Source organism: Globicephala melas, chromosome 7 (genome assembly GCF_963455315.2).
Source record: "Globicephala melas chromosome 7, mGloMel1.2, whole genome shotgun sequence".
Lineage (NCBI taxonomy): Eukaryota > Metazoa > Chordata > Mammalia > Artiodactyla > Delphinidae > Globicephala > Globicephala melas.
In genome coordinates, this window is record NC_083320.1 from 45001574 (window position 1) to 45024585 (window position 23012).

Genomic DNA, 23012 nt, shown 5'->3' on the forward strand with positions numbered 1-23012 from the left:
CATTCTACAAGATTTGCATAATTTAAAAAAATTATTATACTGCTGATTCAGTACAGATTCAGCTGCAGAAAATTTTCAAGGCCCATTCACTGTAATAATTAAAGCAGGTTGGGCTGGATAAATATCTTGGTTCTTAAAATTATCAATGTTTTTATTTTAGGGTGATCCAGGAGTTCCAGGTTTCAAAGGAGAAGCTGGCCCAAAAGGGGAACCGGTAAGGTTTTATTTCTTTTAAATGATAAGAAGAACATGAATATTATCCAGAAATGTAAGCCCAAAATACTCAAGTACTTCAAATAATGACAATGAGAATTATAATACTTTTGGATGGAAATAGTTTGCTTAATATAGTTTAAAATTTGTGACTGACTTATTTAAATGAATCTTTTGACTATAACTCCCTTGTCAAACGGCTCTTTCTGGTATCTGTCCTTCTGTTTTCAATAGGGGCCACATGGTATTCAGGGTCCAATAGGCCCACCTGGTGAAGAAGGCAAACGAGGTCCCCGAGGTGATCCAGGAACAGTTGGTCCTCCAGGCCCCATGGGAGAAAGGGTAAAATTTGAATGATTGAATAAATTCTTATAGTTGTGGGGGAAGTACATGAATAACTTTTGGAATAGTGAGGAAAACTAGAGCAATTAAGAGAAATGCTAGCAGGTGCATTGCACAGTTCAGTATGGCTATCTTTGAATTCAGGGAGCCAACTGTCTAATCATTGTTCATTCATTCATTCATCTAATATTGACTGAACAAATGCTCTATGCCAATTTGGTATATGGTGCTTGGGATACATCAGTGAACAAGAATGCTATGGGTCCAGCCTTCATGCGGGGGCTAGTAAACAATAGTTTAGTGGGGAGGTAAGCAATAAACAAGTTAACAGGTAAATAAAAATATAATTACACATTTTAATAAGTGCCATATACACTTAGGGAATAGCAGGGTGATGTGGTAGAGAGTAACTTATGACAGTAGTGTGGCATTAGGTTAGGTGGTTAGGAAATAAGATTCTTTGAGAAGATGGCATCTAGCTAAGATCTGAAGATTAAGATGAGCCAGCAAGAAAACTTGAGAGAAAAAGCATTTTTCAGCAGAGGAAACAAAAAATGCAAATCCAGGAGGCCAGAAAGGGCTTAGTGATTTTGAAGACCAGAAAAGGTTGCTGTGACTGGACTATAATGAAACAGGTCTGAAAGGGAGAATAACAATATCACCTTACTTTTGTATGGAACCTCAGAAAATGCAAAGGGCTTCACATCAAAGACAATACTAATGCCTGCAATCACTGACATTTTGATTGTGGTAGATGGTACCATTTCTTTACCTCTCGTATCTATATCTATGTATCAGTTTTTCTCTATGTTTAATTTTACAATGAAGTGGTAAAATATTTTTTGATTTGAATAATTTTGGCTCAGTACTTACATATATTTTTCAAAATTTAAAATGTCTTTCTGTATAGTCAGGTTATTTTTTCTTATACATATCTATTGCTGTGTTGGGTTGATCATAGCTCCTAAAACCTTATAGTACTAAGAATAAAAATCACCCACTCGTTATATATTACAAAAACATCCACAATTAAGAATCACATTTTGGTCATTTGTAGGGTGCTCCTGGCAATCGTGGTTTTCCAGGCTCTGATGGTTTACCTGGACCAAAGGTAAGGTTATCCTATCAAGGTTGACACTCCTGTGGGCAGTGTTGCAAAAGATGCCATTGTCCAGCATGGTGATCTAGCCTTGGTCCACATGGGTCCAGATCTAGAAAAGAGTTGGACACAGATGTTACTCCTACTGCCAAATCCCTCTTGTGCAATTTCTTCATTATAGAGGTCTAGGGGAGAAGGATGATGGTTGGAGGTGTATTGGAGTTTGTTTTCAAACTTTCCAGGGACATTCTTGAGAAGAATAGGCCATAAATCTTTCCTTTAGCCGATATATATTTTTTCCTTTATCTAGAAATTTAGACTGTTTCAAAATTTGGGGGTTTCTAAATCTAGGTTATTGGAGTGAGGCTCTAAACACAACTTTCATTAGTTAATGATGAAAAACCTCTATTCTACAAGGAATCCAAATGAGAACAAAATGTGAAGTGACATGGTTTACAAAGAAGTCTTTGTAACTACTTTGACAAACTCTTTTATGTTATACCAGTGGTTTGATTTGTAAACAAGGATTTTATATATGCTTGCTTTTGTTTCCCTGCACTCCCTTTTTCCTGATATGTTCTGCTTTGCTTTGGAACAGGGGGCTCAAGGAGAGAGGGGTCCTGTAGGTTCTTCAGGACCTAAAGGAGGTCAGGGGGATCCAGGACGTCCGGGGGAACCTGGGCTTCCAGGTGCTCGGGTAAGAACACAGCAGTTTTTTGCTACATCAACCCAGGAGATATGCTCCTGAGAATTCATTAAAGGTTTCTTAAAGGTTTTTTTTTTTTTTTTTTTTAATAGCTTGCTTTCGCGACTTGGAACATTTCTTTGTTTTTTTCTTTGGGTTTGACCTGATTCATTATTTTTGAAATAATGAATGGTTTGCTATTTTTATCATGTATAGAAAAAAAAACTTCTAGTCTCCTTTATTCAAAGAGGTATGTATTAATAATTTTACCACTTGATATGAAAAGAAAATCCTTTTTATCAATTTTTATGATTTTTCTTTACTTGCTGATGAACAACTTATGTGACTTTTAGCACAGAGAATTCCTGACAAATTTCATTTTAACAAAATGTCACTTGAAAATTCATTAGAACTATGGAATTACCCTTATATTCAGTTGTCAACAGTGCCCCTTAAAGAGAAAAGGATTATACAGAAAGCTTCATGGAAAGATACATTTGGCTCAACATAAGTTCTTTGTCCTGAACCCAGTGTTAGATATTTGAGTAAAAGTCTCCTACAACCCTTTCTCCTTCTACGTGAGAAAGAGGCATTGGGTTCATCTTCGATAAATATCTTCGATATTCTTCCCTAGACACATGATAAAGGTGGAATGCCAGTTGAATGACCATTCAATTACTTTTAGTAAAAATGATCCCTGATTGTAGACTGCATTTGGACTTGGAGGACTATGAATGAATTAAAAAAACTGGTAGGAGGCATAGCTTTGGATTTCCTGAGTTTGCAGGGACTTGTACCTGGGCATTCACCTTGCTGGGACCAGTATAGTATGTCCAAGGTGCTGTTACAAATATTGGTTATGTGAGATTTCAAACCAGGGTGGCTCCTGCACCCACCACATAGACTGATTCTCTCACATCGGGCCTCCCATTGTGGGAGGCTTAGAGTCTGGCCCTGAAGGCTGTGCTGTGAGGACTCCTCCCAGTGGGGAGTCCCACATGTGATGCCTTGTTGCATGTTGTGTTGTCTGCCCTGTATCCTGAAACCAGGTTGAGTGGGGCCCATGATGGTCCTGTGAGTTTGTCTAGAGGAACCTAAGGCTACTGAGAGTGGGCATTGCAAAGCGGAACTGGATCTTTTTAATGCAGTGCTATTTTTACTCTTTAGAATCTTTACTCCAGTTGCAGGTCAGCAACAAACTGACAATTGCTTTTAATTTTTAGGGTCTGACAGGAAATCCTGGTGTTCAAGGTCCTGAAGGAAAACTTGGACCTTTGGTAAGTAATTTAAACAGAAGTCCACCACCATTAATATTTCTCAATAGACATGCAACTTACATGGTAAGATGCTTATTTAAGGTTAACATTTTTGATCAGGTGGATGCTGATCATGTTTACATGTTTAAAATGTACCTTCCTCTCCTGGAAGTAAATATTAAGGATCTGCGTATTTTCAAAATGACCAAAAATTGATAACGTTGTATTGAAATAAATGCTTGAGATTGTAATTGCTTCTCTGACATAAGTGAAAAAGTTTCCATGATGTATTTATTAATATTAGTGGAATTTGTTAGCAACATTCTCATTTCTTGATATCCTTCCAATTTTATACATTTAAGAGATAAGTGGGTATAAATTTGAAAGTTCATATATTCTGGGCCCTTTCCTTATACAGCAAATGTGAAATGGAAGTCCTGAGTTTTCATTACCACAAACAAGAGTAAATGAAAGAAGGAAGATTTCCCCTATTAATATGAGAATGTAAAGAGACATAAAGATGAGGCTTGTGTATAGAATAAGAATAAAGTCTCCGTTCTAAACATTCAAATACCTCAGCAGTTGTTTTTAAAAACACTCAACTGTCCTGATTCACTGAAATAAAAACGTGGCTTAATTTAAAACTTACATAACTTTTGTAGTAAGGAAAGGCAAGTGACAATTTGGGTGATGTAACATTCAGAGAGAACTTATGTGAAACTTACATTGCTCCTGTCAATTTTGTAGGGTGCTCCAGGAGAGGATGGCCGGCCAGGTCCTCCAGGCTCCATAGGAATCAGAGGGCAGCCTGGGAGTATGGGTCTTCCAGGCCCCAAAGGTAGCAGTGTGAGTACAGTGTATAATGTTGCCATCTCATCATAATCCTCACTTGGAGCTGACATGTTTATAGCAAACTGATTGAAATTTAAATTAGTTTGCATTGATTCTTTAGGGTGACCCTGGAAAACCTGGAGAAGCAGGAAATGCTGGTGTTCCTGGGCAGAGGGTAACTACACATTTTCTGCTAAAGAAAAAAATATATATGAAATTACCCAAATTCTCATGGTCTCACCTCATAAATTATCTCTCTGCGATGCTAGGGAGCTCCTGGAAAAGATGGTGAAGTTGGTCCTTCCGGTCCTGTGGGCCCCCCGGTATGTAAGTTTTAGTGAGAATATATTCACATTGCATTCTTCAGTGACGTTTGTCTGAGACTTTACTCATGGGTAGGTTTTGGGGGGAAGTAAATAAAAAAGTGCAAGATGGAAGAATTTCAGTTATATCTTTTCTTTTGATTCCTGTGCTGGCATCTTCTGCCTTTTTAAGTAGAATTATTGGTCTTTTCATTTTAAACTTCTATGAAATGCTGATGGTAAAAGCTACCTCATCATCTCTATGTTATCACAGTTGAAAATTATATGAGGAAAGTAGTGTCTGACAAATATTTTATACTGTATTTTATTTAAAATATATAAATACTCGATTATACCAGGGTTTTTTTTCTAATATTGTGTCTTATAGAAATTTATTTAAGCGTTTTTTTTGTTTGTTTGTTTTGTTTTTTTGGATGGACTAAAAGGAATAATATTTATCCTTTGAGGTATATTTTCATCCTAGGATTTTAAAATTGTGTTAATCAGAAATATTATGGCATGTTTATTTGTTTTGGAATGGGGCAATTTAAATATCTTTTTTAAAATGTTAGCTTTGCTTTCTTTAGTTATTCTAGTTTTGAAGGTTTGATTAATAATTTTTATAACACTGAGAAACAAACTACAATGGAAACATTAATTACCTTTTAGATTAGACATATAAAAGTAATGGATTTTTTCATGCCAATAGTCAATTTCCCCCCAAATTTTACAGTTGGCTCCAGACATTTATGTTTGGATAAAAAATGAACACATGTTATCAGTTTCTTCACTGGCTTTAGAAGATATTTTCTCACCATCAGGGACTTAAAACGGTACAATTAGTTGACATTTAGGACTAGTTTATTATCTTGCTAAAGTGAAAAACTTGTGATTGGAAGAAATACAAAGAAATATAAATATTTCTTTATAAAATATAAATATAAATACTTCTGGTGGTTCACACAAGTGGGAAGCAGACATAAGGATCTGGCTCTTGATGTTCATGGTTTTCTTTCCTTCGTGACTTAGGGTCTAGCTGGGGAGAGAGGAGAACAGGGCCCTCCAGGCCCCACTGGCTTTCAGGTATGCACTGACTCAGTCTTCCATTTCTTCTTCCCCTAAGCAAAATGCTTTTTTATAAAAAGATATGGTTGAATGACGTGAAATTCTACAATTTTCAAAGGGGTCATTCCTCTTTTAGTAAATAAGATAGACATTTGGACAAAATCAAACATTTTTACTCAAAGAGAAGGAACAGATTTCCCCTGAACAACTGATCAAACCCCAAACCTATTAACAAATTATAAATCATAAAATGTTCTTAATATCTCAATAAGATTTATTTAACTATATTGAGGCTTATCTAATTTTATTGACACAGTGTCTAAAATTTTTTGTTGAACAAATTTTCATGATTTATTTAATTAAATATGATGGTATATTAATAGCATAGATAATCATAATTTGGGGAAAAAACTGTCAGGACTAACTTTCAATATTTATTCTAGTAGCCTAAAGTATTGTTCTCAAAGCCATTAAAAGCTCCACAAATATAAAGAACCTACTGTTATATCCTTACCTCTTTTTTGCTAAGTGGTGTGCAAATGAAAATCTAAACCTACGAACTGACTAGCTGCTGTGTTATGTTAGAGGATGTAGGTTTCTCATTTTGCTTTGCTTAACTTGTGTTTAAATAATGTCTTTTGCTTGAAAATACAGTCAGGGAGCTCTATGAATTGTGAACTGTTAACACTGGTGGCCTATTAAATTTCCACAGAGTCACAATTTTATATTCTTACTTTTGCTTTAGGGGCTTCCTGGTCCTCCAGGGCCTCCTGGGGAAGGTGGAAAGCCAGGTGATCAGGTAAGTGTTTAAATAATAAGGATAGCAATGCTAAAAATTGCTAACATAATATCACTTACTATGTGTCAGGCTCTGTTCTGCTTTGCTTTAAATTAATTATCTCCTTTAATCCTCAAAACAACTCTTATGTACTAGGTACTATTATTATTATTATGCCCATTTTACAGATGAGGAAAATAAGGCACACGGATGTTAAGTAATTTTCCCAAAGTCACACAGCTGATATGATTTGAACCCAGGTCATGTGCTTATACTGTGTTCTTAATCACTAAATATGTCTTACTGTACATTTTACTGGAGGCTTCATAAACGGTTATGAACAGAAACTTACCATTTTATTTCTGTCATTTTACCAGCACATAGGTTTATGTAATTTATTTTTCTTTTAATGATTTATTCATTCATTTAACTGTTCAGAAATATTTGCTGAGCACTCTGTGCTAAGCTCTACTAAGCCTTGGCCTGAACCAATTGAACAAGATGGACATGGACCTTGCTTTATATTTTATTTTACTAGGAGACAGAGAGTATAGAAAGTCAGTTACAACAGTAGCATATTCTAAATGCTATGGTAAGAGAGGCACTGTGTGTATGTAAACCTAGAAGATGCACCTAATTCAGACATTGGGGTTTAGAAAAAGTTTCCTGGACAAAATAGTATCTTTTATAAGATCTGAAGGAAGAATGATGGTAAGCGGGGAGGAGGGAAGGCAAGAAAATACTCCAGGAAATGCAAACAGCAAGTGCAAAGGCTTGATGATCGAATTTAGGCACTGAAAAAAGTTCGGTAGGTCAGAAATGTGAAATACAGGTTGAGGAGGGTGAAGAAGAGGCTGGAGAATGACAGGGGCCTGATCCTGGAAAGTCTTAATTTGAGTCTAGTTTGTTCTTATTATTAGAGTAATGGGAAGCTAATGAAGGGCTTTTAAGTAGAGAGAAATACTATTACATTTGGGTTTTAGGAAGATCATGCCACAATGAAGACAATACATTTCAAGGGACAAGACTGGAGGCCTACTTGATGTAGTTACTGTCTTTATCAAACAGAGAAGTTTTAAATGACAAATTTTCCTTTAGTTAAGAACAAACTTTTAATGTAGTGATGACAGCATTAGTTTGAACCCAAAATTCCTAGTACAGTGTGTTGTCTATATTATATGTTCAAGGAATATTTATTAAATTGAATTGAATTGGTTCTATTTAAAAGATTAGTACTTCATTGCTTTTAATTTCACTTTCCTCTGTTAAGTTTTTCACATTCCATTAGGAAATAAAAGGCCTTTTGCTTTTATTTTATTGTTGCTAAAAGTAATATCTTTGTGAGATAATATTTTGAATGAACTCATTGCCCAAAGTCAATCATTCAGGTATAATATAAACTTTTCTGGAAAAGTATTTCCATCCAATGTATATGATATCCCATTGTTTATAAAATTGTACATATTTTTCTTTCTTCAATATTATGGGCTTAGTCAGACTTCTAATAGTATGTTAGAAGAAATTAGGTATATGATCTGGAAAGATTTCTAATAAATACCTAAAGTTCAGTTGAAAGTTTTTCATTTAAAAAAATGTATTTTATAGGGAGTTCCTGGAGATCCTGGAGCAGTTGGCCCATTAGGACCTAGAGTAAGTATTTTCTTCTTCATGATTAACTTTGTGTCCATTGGCTTCAGTTTGAAAAAGCATCTTTTATCTTAAACTGGGCTTTAATTGTTACAGTTTTTTACTTAATGAAAATCAATCTTATGAGAAATATTTTGTGCTGTGAAACTAGTATATGCTTACTTCAAGTTCATTTCTTATTAAATTAGAAAACTGAGTCTTAATAGTTGCTCATTTCTAAATTTTTCCCCAGTAGAAGTCATTTTTCACATTTCCAGGAACACTTTTTTTTTTTTTCCTGCGGTACGCGGGCCTCTCACCGCTGCGGCCTCTCGCGTTGCGGAGCACAGGCTCCGGACGCGCAGGCTCAGCGGCCATGGCTCACGGGCCCAGCCGCTCCGTGGCATGTGGGATCTTCGCGCACCGGGGAACGTACCCGTGTCCCCTGCATTGGCAGGCGGACTCCCAACCACTGCGCCACCAGGGAAGCCCATCCAGGAGCACTTTTAACCCATTTTCAGATCAAGCACTGAGACTGTTTGACATTCCTATGTTGTGTAGGGAGAACGAGGAAATCCAGGGGAAAGAGGAGAACCAGGAATAACCGGACTTCCTGGTGAGAAGGGAATGGCTGGAGGACATGGTCCTGATGGTCCAAAAGTAAGTATGGTAGTGAGCTCAGTAGTTTAAAATGGTCTAAAATTACTGCTCAATAAACACGTAATGGTACTAGGATTTATTATTATTTATTTCTCTTGTTTTTACAAAATATTTGATTATATAATTTCTTCAACAAATATTTAATGAACACCTTCTTGGCTTTTCTTTGGCACTAAAGAGTCAGCTAAAAAAGAATCTCTTCTTTGATGGGATTTTTGATCACTACATAAAGTAGTGATACATTCTCATATACAAACCTGTTTCTAATATTTATTTATATAACTTTTATTAATGACTTCTATTAATAAGCAGAGCTAATAAATCGAAAATAGTGTAATTTATTAGGATGTCTTCCTAATCATATGCTCCATTTTCCTTGTCTCAGTTTCTACAGTTCTGCTTACTTAATATATGAAAGTATGTCACTTTTGAAATCCGAAATTACAATACATTACACGGCAAAAATCAGTACCATTTCCTTTTGGGTGCTGTTTTAAAATTGGTAGAAGACTGTGTGGCCAACTTCAGTGCAAACAACTGAAGTAGAATTTTTCATGATCATATAATATTAGATCCCTTATTACCTTCAAAGGCCAGAGTGATTGAAGAAGATCTGCTTCAATTTAATTACTGAATGAGCCTGAAAGCCAGCTTCATATCATGGGTTCTTTAGAGAGAGAATGGAATACTCTCTAAATGTGATGTCTTCTTTTTTTATTAGAATCCCTATGATGTTGCCAAAAAAAGAAAATAAAAAGGCAATTCTATCATTTTTATTTGAATTGGTACCCAATTTCTCCAAAGAGAATGTTGAAAACAAACCAACAATCAAAACAGCAAGATCTGATTTTTTTAAAATGAACTCAGAGTCAATTTTCCCAAATGAAAAATATAAGCACTAGGTTGAACCACAAGAAATTGCCAAGATTCTACTATTTTTGATTTACCAAAACAGGAATTTCATATAGTTTCAACCTTAAAATATAGGTGAGCTTACTTATTGTTGGTTCATTTCAGGGCAGTCCAGGACCAACTGGGACCCCTGGAGATACAGGCCCACCAGGTCTTCAAGGTATGCCAGGAGAAAGAGGAATTGCAGGAACTCCTGGCCCCAAGGGTGACAGAGTAAGTTTGGTTTGTTTAGTTCATCCATTTACACTTTCTACTGATAATGATTTCCTGGGCAGACTTTTACTTCTACCACCCTAAGTCACAAGTCATTCATTCATTCATTCTTTCAGTATATGTGTACTTAGAAAGTGTTCAGTCCCAGGCATTGTTCTATGCTCAAGGGGATACAGCTGTGAACATTAGAGAGAAGTCCCTGCTCTCATGAAGCTTCCATGCAAGTGTAGGAAAAAGACAATTAAATGATTAAATGGTGTTTTGTATGTTTTCCCAGGGTGGCATAGGAGAGAAAGGTTCTGAAGGTACAGCTGGAAATGATGGAGCAAGAGTAAGTGAAATCATTCCTTTCAGCAGCTGGGCTAGGAATCAACATCATCATTATCATATGAATTTGCCTGAACTTTTAAAAATAAGTTTCATGTTTCCATGGTTGTCAGGATTAGGAGAATGATGAGATTTGACACTGATGGACCACAGATACTCATTTTGCTTACCTTGAATTAGAACAAGCCAAAAAATAGTCATTATTGAGAGAATGAAGTAAGACACATTTTTATTGTGCATATGAGATTGGTGCTTTAAGCGGTGGGGCCCTCTTTATCTTTATTATCTTTTTATTTCATAGGCAATGTTTATTTTTATTAAAATGCTGCTCTAGTGAGTTGCCTTAGACCTCATTCCAGTGCAGGCAAGTAGAGTTTTACAGAGTAGCCGAAGGTGTGACAAATGTTTCTCAATATACTAGATGTTAGGGGTGAGAAAATTACTGCATGATGAATCGCCATTAATGCTTTCATTGATAAAGAGGCTGAATAAGTGAAATGTAAAGAAGGATTGTTTAATATCCTTCCAGAAATTGACATTTAACAAACTTTATGTCCTTAAAAATGGAATGTCTTTGCAATTCTAAGGATAATCAGACAATCAGACTGAAAATATATTTTCAGACATGAATGATCCTCTCAGGTAAGAGCAGGTAGTTACAGTTGCTCAGACAGTCAGCATTTCCTGGAAATAGTTCCTGATATTTGATAAATAGTTTCTGGTTCAGTATGACATGGTTTGCTGTTAGTTGTCATGCTGTGTCCTGACAATAGCCGTTATACTATTAAAAAAGAGATGACACTGAACCACTGTTAATATTTTGATTCTGTCCATTGAGCCACTGTTAATACATTGATTATATTAACTTTTGATTAAAGAAATAAAGTAAATTATAGAAAAGTTTTAGCCTTAGTGATAATTATCCCTTTTTTCTTTTTCTGGAAAGCTAATTAAGGGTGAAACACTTAGTTTAACAAATTATGAACTCAAAATATCTCTTGCCTTTTAATTAAATCTAATATTTGATTTAATACTTTAAAAAAGTGGTCTAAGTAAATCTGGTTTATGGTTTGTATTTCACATCATGGTTGGTCTGGAGTGCACAGTAAGTAGTGAAGTGCTGTTTGAAGGAGAGATGATGCATTGACAGTTTATTTTAAGGAGAAAGCTGAAATACATATCTATTGTTCCTTTGAACTATGAAAATGCAATGCAGTAGGATCAAGATTTAAGCAATGACTGCTTCATTTTTAGTGAGGGAAATATGTTGTTTTAGGGAAGAAGCAGAGCAGAGCATTTGCTGTAATCTCATGGTAAAGGAAAAAAAATGAATCACTTTTTTTCTGTATGAAAAAAATGAGAATGTAATAAAGTCACCTTTATATTTAATCAAATCCTTTAAGGAAGTATATTAGGTAAACGGATGGCAGAACATTGTTTCATTATAGATCTAGAGAATTTAAGGTCACAGTTTTCTTATGTTCTTGTCACAGATATAAAATTAAAAAGTCATTTTGTTCCTTAAGTTTCTGCAGTAATGCATACAGAAATTAAATGACAAAAGCTTGTGAAGAGGCAATACACAAATATGAGAGAAAAAAACCTGTCTTAGGAAGGATTCCAATACAGTGCAGCAGTTTAAAGATTGTAACCTCATGTCAAGAAAACCCCATGTGGTAGCACCCTACATTCTGAGCCAGAGAACAGCGTCATCTTCAGTGTAGTGGGTAGTGCAACTCCTTTTCATCTCAGGGGAATGTGGAAAACTGAGTGCTTTAGTAGAATTTCACTTTTTTAAAAAAAATAAAGGAGTGATATTTCACTAGTATAATTTAAGAATATAGTATTCTATACAAAAAAAGAAAAGCCTCTTCAATCTACTGTCACATTTCAAATAGGTATTAGCAAAATTAAATAAGCTAAGAAACACAGAAACACTGTTGAAGGGTAGCGCTAATTTCATACTAATGTTTGAAGACGGTGTTATATATGGAGGAGTTGAGTTGGATGAAAGAGATTAAAACGTTTTGTGGAGAAAATCCATTGGAAATTGTTTTAGACTATATAAAATATTGAGAATATACAGTTATATCATTTATAATAGGTAATGTTTTACAAAAGCAGTCAGCTGTAACAAAATAGTCCCTTCTTTGTTAGTTTGTTTAAACATGGAGATTTCTGTGCATTCTTTTCCTCAGTATGCCTATGTTATGTTAATTGCAGGGTCTTCCGGGTCCCTTGGGTCCTCCTGGTCCTGCAGGTCCTACTGGAGAAAAGGTAATGTCACAAGTTGTTATTTTGTGGACTTAAAATCCTGAGATTTGAATGCTGGATCTTTTTCATAATGTTTTCTCTTTCATAAAATTTGACAGTTGGACTAGATCATCTCAGAGTTCTCCTCCCATCCGCCCTACACATAGGGCCCAAATCCTACGGTTATACTGTTTTGCCACTGCTTTGGACAATAACAATCTAAAATCTGCTTTCTAGGGAGAACCTGGCCCTCGAGGTTTAGTTGGCCCACCTGGCTCCCGTGGGAATCCTGTAAGTGACAGTATTTTGATGTTCTTTAGTATGAGCTTGAGCAGTAAAACGATTCATCATTTTGTCTTGATATTTATAAAACCATGCCTGTTGGATTACGTTACTTTTAACTTCCTGGTTTTCACCTTTTACTATTCTCATTAAACTTAAAAAAAAATCATTGCATTATTTCTATACAATCTATTAAGTCTAGGTTGGCAGCTCATTTACTAAGAAATTAGAAGCTTCTTTGAGACTTTGGGCCTTGGAAAATTTCTTCTATGACCCTTTACATCACGCTTAAGAGTCCTCCTCAAGCAATATGTCTACTTTCTCTATATGTACATTTCAAGACACTACAAATTTATATAATTGCATTTTAAAATACTGTTCCTATTTAGAATAATATGTGAAAGCTACAGTAATGTTTGTCTTCTTCTAGGGTTCTCGTGGTGAAAATGGCCCAACTGGAGCCGTTGGTTTTGCTGGACCCCAGGTATGATTTTCAAATATCCCTAATTTACAAACGAACATTCCTCTTGTTACAGCAGTGAACTTAATTACTTATCATTGTCATGTGTTTTGAAGGTATATTCAAGATTCTGGAAAACATAGTTTTCTAGGCAATATTCTCATTTTCAATACATATTTTCATGAACTGGCCCCAAAATGGATGAATTTGCATTATATTGAATTATATACTTATTTGTTATAATAAAAATGTGGTGGTGTAACATTTTTTCAGACTGTCTTCAAAGATCTTATCAGGGCTTTTTCTTTTCTTCTATGCTTTTATACTGATTTCAAAGCACCATTATACCATATATGAATAAATGATATGTTAGGAATAATTATCATGAAATAATATATCTATAAGTGTTATGATCAATTGCTTATTTGTTCAATTAATGTAGGGTCCTGATGGGCAGCCTGGAGTAAAAGGTGAACCTGGAGAGCCAGGACAGAAGGGCGATGCTGGCTCTCCTGGACCACAAGGTCTAGCAGGATCCCCAGGCCCTCATGTAAGTTTCAAATAAAAAAGACACAACTTGAGTCCAGTGCCCACTGTTTGACCTTGTGTTTAGACCATATTTCTATCCTATAGCGATCTTTTGTTTGTTTCGTTCTATTTAGGGTCCTAATGGCGTTCCTGGACTAAAAGGTGGTCGAGGAACTCAGGGTCCACCTGTAAGTTGGTTTGAAGCTCTGGGAATTACACACAGCTAGCCACAGATACCTATTATTTTATAGCCATTTTAAAGTTCATTTGAACCCGTAACAACAAATTTTTAGTTGTATAACTATACAGTAGTGGGAGGAGCGCTTAACTTTGATGCAGATCTGGGTTAAAATTAGTTTTTTGATCTTGGAGACCCAGCTGCCTCATATGTAACATAAATAATATATTACCTATGGAAGAGGGAATGAATAATGTCAAAGTACTTTGTATAATTCTGTTATATAAAATACTAATGTGATTCTAGCCCTTGCCTTCAATATACTTGTATGTATTCAAGAGAAATGGAAAGTGGAAAGAGAAAAATAGTATCCTTCCTACTAGTTAATCCAGATCCATTCCCAAAAACATAGGATACAAGAAAAAATATATATTGGTCATAACAAGAGGAATATAAAGGCCTAAGTATCCCTGTAAAATTAATAATCCCTATAAAGTGTATAGAATTAATTTTTATTTTAAAATTACTTATATGATATTATATTTCCAGGGTGCTACAGGATTTCCTGGTTCTGCCGGCAGAGTTGGACCTCCAGGTCCTACTGTAAGTCGATTCAGTAATTGAAATCATTGATAGTGGAGTAATTTTACACACACATAAAAATACACACAAACACATACATATGTACATATTATAATGATACACGCATATATTTAATTGAGTTATTATTTGTTCTTTTGTTTAATCCCTTAATTAGTTGTTATCCCATGTTGACAACTCTTGTCCCAATAATTCATAGTGGTAAGCTGTCGAGCAAATCCTTCTTTAATCATCCAGTGTTTCCTGGAGGAGCTTATTTGCAAATCCTTTTAAGTATTTAATGTTTGACTGTTACTTCATTTGGGCACTAAATAGTAACAGTATTGTGTGCTAATAATCATTTCTTTCAGTTAGGAAGAATCTCTGAAATTATCTTTAATAAAAGTTATTCTTTCATTATAAGATCAGGTCAGACAATAAAATATCAATATTATGTATTCATTGTTGGGGCAGAGCCTTATGGAGTTTGAAAATTCAAGTTAACTTCAACACACTTTTTTTTTTTTGCAATTCCAAATCACTTTACTTTTATTTATTTTTTAATTGAAGTATAGTTGATTTTTCAATATTGTCGGCACACTTTTAATAATGACTAAAAGGTAATTGCAAATAATTTAGATTTTCCTCTGGGAAATGAATCAGCTGTGCGGCAGCTGTGTTTTTTATTTTTGTTTAAATCCACTGAGTGATCATCTAACAGGAAAAATGGACCTGTGAGGCTTGGGAATCTGCCTCTGAGGCAGAGACCATCACATTAGGTCTTCTAACGTGGCTTCCACTTTGCCCTCCCGGGTCTCTTTCTATGTTGTACTAGGGAGCTCCAGGACCTGCAGGGCCCTTAGGGGAACCTGGGAAGGAGGGACCTCCAGGTCTTCCTGGGGACCCCGGCTCTCACGGACGAGTAGGAGATCGAGGACCAGCTGGCCCCCCTGGTGGCCCAGGAGACAAAGGGGACCCAGGAGAAGATGGGCAACCTGTAAGTTTGGAATCTTTGTTCTAGACCACCTCTAACTGAGATATTTACTAGTAAAAATTCATAAGAATTACTGCCACAGAGAAACTGTTTATATATCCTGAGCACTTTCGTAATCCTTTAAATGCATTATGCCCTATAGGTTTTTAATTTATAATTCTCTGCTCTAGGAAAAAGTATATGTACAGATATAAAAATATAATAGTCATGGATATGGTGTTCAGAAACTAAACAAGGAAACATTTTTTGTTAAATATCTGTATTGAATGAAGAACCTTTTCTTAAACCAAACTATTTTATTTAATATCCAAATGCCTCAACATTAATATGTTTAGATAGAGCCCTATTTCTTTGTTTTAAAAATTTTCTAGTCATTTTAAAAAGAGGAAAAATATTTGCCTGAATAGTTACCTCTTTTATTCTACTAATATTCACATTAATCTTCAAGTTCCTTTCCAACTAAATGGGCCATTCTCACCTTTAAATAATGTTAGAGGCTCAGTGTGGATTACACATCTTGACTACTCATACATAGTATGGTTTTATGGAACAGAGAACTTTTTCTCATACCAAAAAACCTGTAAAGCTGTGATCTATTGTAAAGTGCTTGCATATAGTTTTCCCTGGAGAATTCCTCATTATAGTTTGTCCTCAAAATTAGGGTCCAGATGGTCCCCCTGGTCCAGCTGGAACTACTGGGCAAAGAGGAATCGTCGGCATGCCAGGGCAGCGTGGAGAGCGAGGGATGCCCGGCCTTCCAGGCCCAGCAGTGAGTAGCTGCGCTGGTCGATATTTCATCTGATTATATGCAATAAAATTTGTGAAGGGAAAATTTATCTTTTTTTTTTTCTTAATAGATTTGAAGTCTTTTTTAGACACAGATTCTGAGTATCTTAAAAACCTTTTGACTTTAAATGTCAAATTCTTTACTTAAGTACCTTAGAAAGTCCCTGAAAAATATAGTTATTTAACCCTGGGACTAGAGAAGTAGACAAATAAGGATATAGATTTTGGTGACTAAATCTTTCTTCAAAGATTAAAAATATCCATGGAGCTAGAGAAAGGGAATAATCTCCTGGTGAGTAGGTAGCCTCTTTTTAAATAAGCATGCCTAACAGAAACACTCATATTTCACAGTTGAGAGAGTAAGTTTTCATAAACCATCAAAGGGAAGAAGTAGTTGAGCTAAAGTAATATTGGAGGTGAAAGTGGGGTGAACAATAAAGAAGGATTCTGAAAGTAATCTCCTGTTCCCTGGAGGGTGCTAAGAATTTCATATTCCCTGGAGTATGGATAAAAGTTTAACTCACTGTTAGCTTTGAAGAGACTAAATTTTACTGCTGAAAGTTTACATGCTTGAGGAAAAAATGGTGTTTTTATTTGGAATGTAGACAGAGAGATTTACTGCTGGGACCTTGGAACTGGGGACATGTGGGTGGAGATGTGAAACCAGAAAACCAGGAGTTAAGGGCTGTCTTATTGTTATCAGGAGTGAGCCAAGGAACCTGGAAGTAAAATCTCCCAATACTGAGACCAAAGTGCCAGGATATAGAAGTAAAGTGAGCAGACAAAGCAGAAATGAATAAAGATGAGCAAATCTTACTAGTGACACAGATTCAAGAAGGGCATCCGGAAATGACAATGGTACATCAGATTAGAAACCAAAATGAACCTGACTTGGTACAAAGGATGCTTTTTATTCCCTTTGATATGTCAGGATGATTGTGATAAGAAGTGCGCATGCCTCTGGGAAGGCACTACAGTGACATGAGTGTTGTGGGATAATGGACAATTATTACTATAGCAGGAGGGACTGGGGTGCCATTTGAATAAATGTAGCCTTTATGTGAACTGGCCTCCTTAAACTTCTTCAGAAGTGGTGGACATATTTGTACTTTTATTTCAGGGCACACCAGGAAAAGTAGGACCAACTGGTGCACCAGGAGATAAAGGCCCGCCTGGACCAGTGGGGCCCCCAGGCTCAAATGGCCCTGTGGGAGACCCAGGACCTGAAGTGAGTACTACAGTGAAAATCCCTCTCCCCTCCTCATCTGGGTGTTCCGGGGACATTTTTAAAATTTAGAAGTCAATTTAGAAATTTAGAAATTGTACATTTGACCTGAAGGAAGTTTCCTAGTGATGTTTCTTGATGTGTTCTTGCCTAGAGAGTTGACTAAATGATGACATAAGAAAAAGTAGTAAGATTTGTGTCTTGCACTGACTTTCATCTAGTCTGGAGCCAAGTATTTTAGTTGATTTATTTTGTTGCCAAATTATTTTGAAGGTGAAAGGACACAACCATTTACCTTTTCTCTTATTAGTATTTCATTCTGTAATGGCATATTTGTCAAAATTGCCAAGTTTTATGGTGATAGGATTAATATAATTGTTACAGCTTGTGAAGAGGGCAAAGTAAGTAGAGATGCTTTTACTTACATATCCCTATAAAGTTACATTATGGAGATCATGTTCCCTTAGTCTCTTCTGAGAGGAAATCAGCTTTTGAAAGGTGATTTGAGAAGTTATAGGTTGGAATTTCCTCTGTTCAGTGCTTTAATGAGTAAATCACCAAACATTTAGTGTCACATTTTCTTGAAAGAAACAATCAATGCCTTTCAAAGCAATTTTTGCTCAAATGGTAAAAATATAGTTCTGAAAAAAATCAAAATAAAATAGGAAAAGAAGACTATATATTTTTTAAAGTAATTTAATATCTAAACACAGATATTTTACTTTAAACTTTAAGGATATTATTTGGGGAAGTAAATGTGAGGAAAACCATTCACTGATAATATAAACAAAACATAAAATACCGGGAATGTAATTGTTGTCTATTTATTTAGAAGAATTTGAATACTTTTTATTTTTTAAAAATAAAAAATAGAAATGAATTTAGACTTAGTGCAGGAGGCACACCAGGAGGAATGTCTGGGGGCTTCTCTGGTAGTGGAGCTCCTCCATCTGGTGGCATCTCCTCTGGGCCCACCATTGAAGAGGTTGATTAAGCCAACCTGAACATAGATTTAGTACTGTTTCACACCAAACATTGAAGAGCCCAAATTTGTAGCAAATGCCAGGACAGTTTTAAAATTGAGCTGCTATAGTAAATAACTGGGCATTCTTAATACTTGAATATGAAATATGTATGTGGGGAAAGGAAATAACATTGCACTTTATAAGCACTGAATTGTAAGTGGAAAATAGTGTCTTAAACAAAACTGCATTTAAAGTTGGCACCAAAAATGTAAGAATGTGTTAATAATTTTACAGGCAAATCAAAGTAATAGAAAGATGGCAGACTTTCTTCTACTGAAATTTCCATAAATGCTAATTTATAATATGGAAGAGAGGTGGAAAACATGCTGTAATTTTTCTGGCAATTGGAATGTGATTTTTTTATTACTCAGTTAATTCATTTTTCAAATATGATTCTTTATAGGGTCCAGCTGGTAATGATGGTACTCCAGGACGGGATGGTGCTGTTGGAGAACGTGTAAGGGCAGTTTCACTGATTAAAAACTCTGGAGTAATGTAAATTTGAAATCTTTTAATACTAAAGAGTAAAAAGCTACTCTTTCTTCTCATAGCTCCAATGCAGCCCTGAAATTTCTGATTGTAACAATATTTTTTGTAATGTCATAATTTGAGTAGATCTTATAAATGAAAGTTTGAATACATAGCCAAGTGAGATGGCATTTTTTTAATTAACAGTAGGAAAAGGTGCACCATGAAGGCTTTGGATGAGGATACATATGAAGTAGTCTGAATTTCAAACTCATTCACAAAAGTATGGCAGCACAAATAGAGCTGCGTAACATCTAAATTTCTCTACTCACCTCCTAAAGTGAATGCCCCATGAGGAAATAAACCATGTCTTTCTAAATATTGTATATTTCATGATGTGTTCTTAAATTAGACATGTGCTGAACTGAAAATATCCCCAACTTTATCTGAAAGTCTAGTCCCTTTGGGCAGTCACACAGTTGTCTCAGACTACTTAGTAGTAAATGGAAGGCAAAAACAAAACCCCTCTCTAATGTCTATTATGATGCAGAGGCTCTTTCCACTCCAGGAGCTCATAATGTAGCAGAATGGGCTTTGAAACCTGAGAGACCTGGTTGGAATCTTGATTAAGTAACTAGCTATGTGATCTTGAACATATTTTCTGAACCTCAATTTTCAAATACTTTAACTATGATTCGTACCTATACCACTGGGCATTTGTGTTTCAAATAACTTGTTTAAAATATCTAGTAGGCACTCAAAGAGAGGGGAAGAACGAGTTTTGAAGAATCTTGGGGTAAAGCCAAGGAATGCAAATTCTCTTGGCATCTGGGTTTTTCCCTCGGTCGGTAATATATTGTCCAGTGTGGTAGTCTTCAAAGATTTTGCTGATGTACCCCTGATATAATTTTGAAAATCTATGAACCCCTATGCATAATTTAAGTTGCCATCACATTTTATTTTAATCACAAGTTTTAATTGTTGCAAAGGAGGTAATTCTTGGTAAATTCTAAATGTACATGTGCTTTCAATATATTTTTTTCAAAATCTTGGAGTTGCCAATTCAGCTTATTCAATGTATTATGTATCAATTCTCCAACCTAATTGCCAGAGTTTATCCTGGTTGCCAAACTAATCAGTCAAATAAGACTTAACTTCTGTCAGAAAAAAGGTCTGACTCCGTTTCTCAAGTCAAGTAATTATATTAATACACGTTCATGTAACAATAATCTCATCTCTGACTTAAAGAGACAAGTAAGATTCAGAGCCTTGTCATAATGGGGTCCTCTGGGTAAAATAAGGAGCCACCTCTTTCTTTCCGAATACCTCTTTGCTTCATTCTTAAGTGAACCGTGCATTCTGGAAAAGTCCCTTAGTTTGATGCCCAGTGGTGTTTATTCTTCGAAGCACTGCAGCATAATAAGATTGCAGATTGTATGATATCTGCCTTTATTTCATAAAATGAGAGAAGGGTGATTGTTAAAGAGGAAGTAGGGAAGGATGCTCCAAGTCAGTTTTCTGAAAGAACACATATGAAGTTGAAAATCTGGAAAGCGGTTTCCTTAGAATTTTCCCTGTTTTTACACTCTTTGGAAAGTTTTTGTTTATACCAAGTGCACGGATACCCCAGTTGGAAGGCTTATTGGTCTAAGAAACATGCTGAATTCTGGAGGTGACCACTCCTATAGTCCAGCAATCTTGACTATGGGAATAATAGGGTGAGAGTGAGGGGAGGGATGAAATTGGGGGAAAATATCTCATTCTTTTCAGTTTGATTTATTAATAAGCAAATATAGTTAAAATATTTAAGTAAAATATTAGTAAAATAATAAATATGTTTTAAAAAGTTATATTTTTCCTTCTCATGAATAGCATGAGCATATAGAATACAGCTGTTTTAGAATTAATATTAAAAAGATAATATCATGGTTTTCTTGTCAGGGTGATCGTGGAGACCCTGGGCCTGCAGGTCTGCCAGGCTCTCAGGGTGCCCCTGGAACTCCCGGTCCCGTTGGTGCCCCAGGAGATGCAGGACAAAGAGGAGATCCGGTAAGGAGAGTCAGTTTCACACTGACAGTTATAAACATCAACATACTGTATTATGAGCTACATATATGCCTGCATTCAATGACATGTGTGTTTGATTAAGGACTCTAAACAAAGAATGATAAACAGTCAATTAGGAATTAATTTTTTTAGTCTTAAAAATTTGATTTCTAATAGGTATTAGGTATAGGTAATAGGTATTCTATAGGTAATAGGTATTCAAAAACCCTGATGCTTTGACTTTCATCATCTAAAAATGTTGTTGTTTATAGGAAATGTAATAAGGATGTGTCATGTTAAATTTAAGCAAGTAATGTCTTATGTAAACAACTAAGGTGATCTTCATTCAGTGAAGACCATAGATAAAATCGACTATAGAAATGTCATTGGGGTTATAGTGAGCACATTCTTATACCTAGGGACTTCAGCCTGGTTTTAATTAATTAGCCATAGAACTATACACTTAGATACACACATACACATATATAAGTATTCAACTACAAACATATATTCTTGAATTCTATGTCTATATAATACCTCCATATTTTTGTATTAATATCTGTGAAAATTTCTTCTAGGGTTCTCGGGGTCCTATTGGACCACCTGGTCGAGCTGGGAAACGTGGCTTACTTGTAAGTTCTCTGTTGTTTTTTTTTAAAATATATGTCTTCTTACGTAAAATATACTCCCAAAGAAGAAGTACAATTTAAGACTCATAAGTGAAAATTACCAAATTCTTCAAGCTTTGAACAAAATGTTGATTTAAAATGATACCCAGGAGTTTATATTTGTTTTTATAATGTTAATATAGCTCCTCTGAATTTAACTAAAAATTATTTCAATAATCAATTAACACTTTTAGAGTCACAATTTTCTCCCAAAATAACAGGAGAAATAGTGCCATTCTCTGAGATTTCCTAAAAATTACATAGGAAAATGGGTTTGAAAGCTCTTTGTAAACTTGAAAAGTACTATTCAAATATATTTTATTTTCAACTAGACTGCCCTGCCCGTGTTCTGATTTTTTTGCTCTTTGCAGTTGCTTCGACGTTAATGATTATTATATTGATGTCTTATCATGAGTGAATCATCTCTTACGGGCATGTTTCTTTCACACCCATTATATAAATCAATATCTGTATTCAATATCAATATCTATATTCATGAAGAACAATTATAGCCTTAAAATTATGACCTATTATTAAATCATCATTCTCAGCTTTGATTTGAGCTAGGCTAGAGAAGATTTTATAGTTACATGGCATGTCAAGTGAATGGTTTTCTAACCAGTTACAATTTGTTTTCCATGATTAAATGAACTCTAGTTAATAATTTAAATAGGTGCTTTCTGGTTTAGTTTATTTTAATTATGAAATTTGGGGGCATCTCTAAATTAAAATAACCTTTCTGACATTATAAAAACATTCAAACTGATTTTAGTATTTAACTTTACATTGTTTTATACAATATGTAAAAGTTACTGAGGTCTAGTCTTGTTTTTATTATAAAGAAGATTCTCGTACTGTTTGACAATTAGGATATCCAATTTAAAAAATAAGAACCAAACAAAATAAGAACAAAAAACTAATAAGGGAAAAGTTAACCTGAGAGCCAGTGTATTTGATAGTATCTTCCATTCTCCAAAGTCAGATTGATAGAATTTCAATTCTCTTTTAGAAAAACTTTAAAGACAACAGAAGCTTTCCCTGTAGTAGGTGACCCTGTGTTACTTGTCAGTTTACTGTGAACCACTAGACCCTTGGAGCTGCCTTTACTACCCGAGACTTTTACAAACAAAGAAAAAGTCTGTGACTGATAAGATTGATCAGATAATTTTCACTTCTTGGTGTAGCTTCTGTCCCACAATTAGATTCTCAAC

General features: G+C 35.2%; 1 protein-coding gene across 1 annotated transcript in view; it reads left to right on the forward strand.

Annotated features, from left to right (window-relative positions):
- Positions 1–23012, forward strand: part of COL5A2 (collagen type V alpha 2 chain) — a 144099-nt gene that overhangs the window by 109211 nt on the left and 11876 nt on the right. The window contains exons 22-47 of the mRNA XM_060302157.2: positions 161–214; positions 448–555; positions 1613–1666; positions 2253–2351; positions 3563–3616; positions 4343–4441; positions 4548–4601; positions 4696–4749; positions 5758–5811; positions 6539–6592; positions 8177–8221; positions 8759–8857; positions 9875–9982; positions 10260–10313; positions 12533–12586; positions 12800–12853; positions 13275–13328; positions 13747–13854; positions 13967–14020; positions 14560–14613; positions 15425–15586; positions 16245–16352; positions 17490–17597; positions 19023–19076; positions 21029–21136; positions 21712–21765. Coding sequence (XP_060158140.1) covers positions 161–214; positions 448–555; positions 1613–1666; positions 2253–2351; positions 3563–3616; positions 4343–4441; positions 4548–4601; positions 4696–4749; positions 5758–5811; positions 6539–6592; positions 8177–8221; positions 8759–8857; positions 9875–9982; positions 10260–10313; positions 12533–12586; positions 12800–12853; positions 13275–13328; positions 13747–13854; positions 13967–14020; positions 14560–14613; positions 15425–15586; positions 16245–16352; positions 17490–17597; positions 19023–19076; positions 21029–21136; positions 21712–21765 — 1962 coding nt within the window. The remainder of the gene's footprint in view (positions 1–160; positions 215–447; positions 556–1612; positions 1667–2252; positions 2352–3562; positions 3617–4342; positions 4442–4547; positions 4602–4695; positions 4750–5757; positions 5812–6538; positions 6593–8176; positions 8222–8758; positions 8858–9874; positions 9983–10259; positions 10314–12532; positions 12587–12799; positions 12854–13274; positions 13329–13746; positions 13855–13966; positions 14021–14559; positions 14614–15424; positions 15587–16244; positions 16353–17489; positions 17598–19022; positions 19077–21028; positions 21137–21711; positions 21766–23012) is intronic.